Consider the following 1517-nt stretch of genomic DNA (forward strand, 5'->3'; position numbering starts at 1 on the left):
TCCTCCAAATGAGTCATAGGATGCGGCAGTTTTAGAAGTAAGTCTTAAAAAATACATTTAGAAAAACCAATTATCCAGAAAAAATAATGCTATTTATAATACAGATTCATAGCATATGCATTTAATTTACCTTTCCATGTGTATGTTTTAAGCATAGCATATGATCTTAATGGCATCTGAGTTTGTGTTGGGCATCAAACATTCATATCCTTTTGAAGTTGTAAGACAAGTGATTTTTCCCATAAATGTATATATTTTTTAGAAAAAATTTTGGTTATAAATATTTGTCTCATCAAATACTAATCTCTGGATAGAAAATATGATTATTTTCTAAAAAGAAAGATTAGTTCATCATTTAAGAGTTATAAAATTGTATAATTAATTCATAGTCTAACTAAAGTAAGGATTTTTAAAAACAATTGGCTTACTATTCTATAAGTAGTCCCCTCTTATCCACTGTTTTGCTTTCCATGGTTTCTCCTGTGATCAAATGCGGTCTGACAATATTGCATGGAAAAGTCCACAAATGAACAGTTCATAAATTTTAAATTGGTTTTCAGTCATAGCCCAATGTTGCATCACAGTGCCTACATTATTCCCCTCACTGTATCTCATCATGTAGACATTTTGTCTTCCCATGAAGCATTTTGTCATCACAAGAAAAATGAGTACTTTTTCAATAAGATGGTTTGAAAGAAAAATATAGATTGCATTCACATAAGTTTTATTACATTATGTAGTTATAATTGTTCTATTTTATTTGTAGTTATTTTTGTTAATCTCATCTAATTTATAAGTTAACATTTATAACATGTATTGATGGATATAAAAAATAGTATATATAGGATTCAGTGTCAACCGCAATTTCAGGCATTCACTGGGGGCCTTGGAATGCAGCCCCTGCGGATAATGGAGAACTACTGTACTTGACTTACCCTTGTGTCTCCCTTCAGGAAGGATCGTATGAATGCCCCATGGAAAATTACAATCAAACGTTAACTGATTTCATCTTATTGGGGCTGTTTCCACCGACGAAATTTGGCCTCTTCCTCTTCATTCTCATTGTCCTCATTTTCCTAATGGCTCTAATTGGAAACCTATCCATGATTCTTCTCATCTTCTTGGACACCCATCTCCACACACCCATGTATTTCCTACTTAGTCAGCTCTCCCTCATCGACCTAAATTACATCTCCACCATTGTTCCTAAGATGGCTTCTGATTTTCTGCGTAGAAACAAGACTATCTCCTTCATTGGGTGTGGGACTCAGAGTTTCTTCTTCATGACGTTTGCAGGTGCAGAAGCGCTGCTCCTGACATCAATGGCCTATGATCGTTATGTGGCCATTTGTTTTCCTCTCCACTATCCCATCCGTATGAGCAAAAGAATGTGTGTGCTGATGATAACAGGATCTTGGATGATAGGCTCCGTCAACTCTTGTGCTCACACGGTATATGCATTCCGTATCCCATATTGCAAGTCCAGAGCCATCAATCATTTTTTCTGTGATGTTCCA

At 35.2% G+C, this 1517-nt stretch overlaps 1 protein-coding gene across 1 annotated transcript in view; it reads left to right on the plus strand.

The window, feature by feature from the left end:
- The first annotated feature begins 974 nt into the window (after positions 1 to 974).
- Positions 975 to 1517, plus strand: part of LOC112636084 (olfactory receptor 2L5-like) — a 12986-nt gene continuing 12443 nt past the window's right edge. Inside the window, exon 1 of the mRNA XM_025404534.1 lies at positions 975 to 1511. Within this exon, the coding sequence (XP_025260319.1) occupies positions 975 to 1511 (537 nt within the window). The remainder of the gene's footprint in view (positions 1512 to 1517) is intronic.

This window comes from Theropithecus gelada, chromosome 1 (genome assembly GCF_003255815.1).
Source record: "Theropithecus gelada isolate Dixy chromosome 1, Tgel_1.0, whole genome shotgun sequence".
Classification (NCBI taxonomy): domain Eukaryota; kingdom Metazoa; phylum Chordata; class Mammalia; order Primates; family Cercopithecidae; genus Theropithecus; species Theropithecus gelada.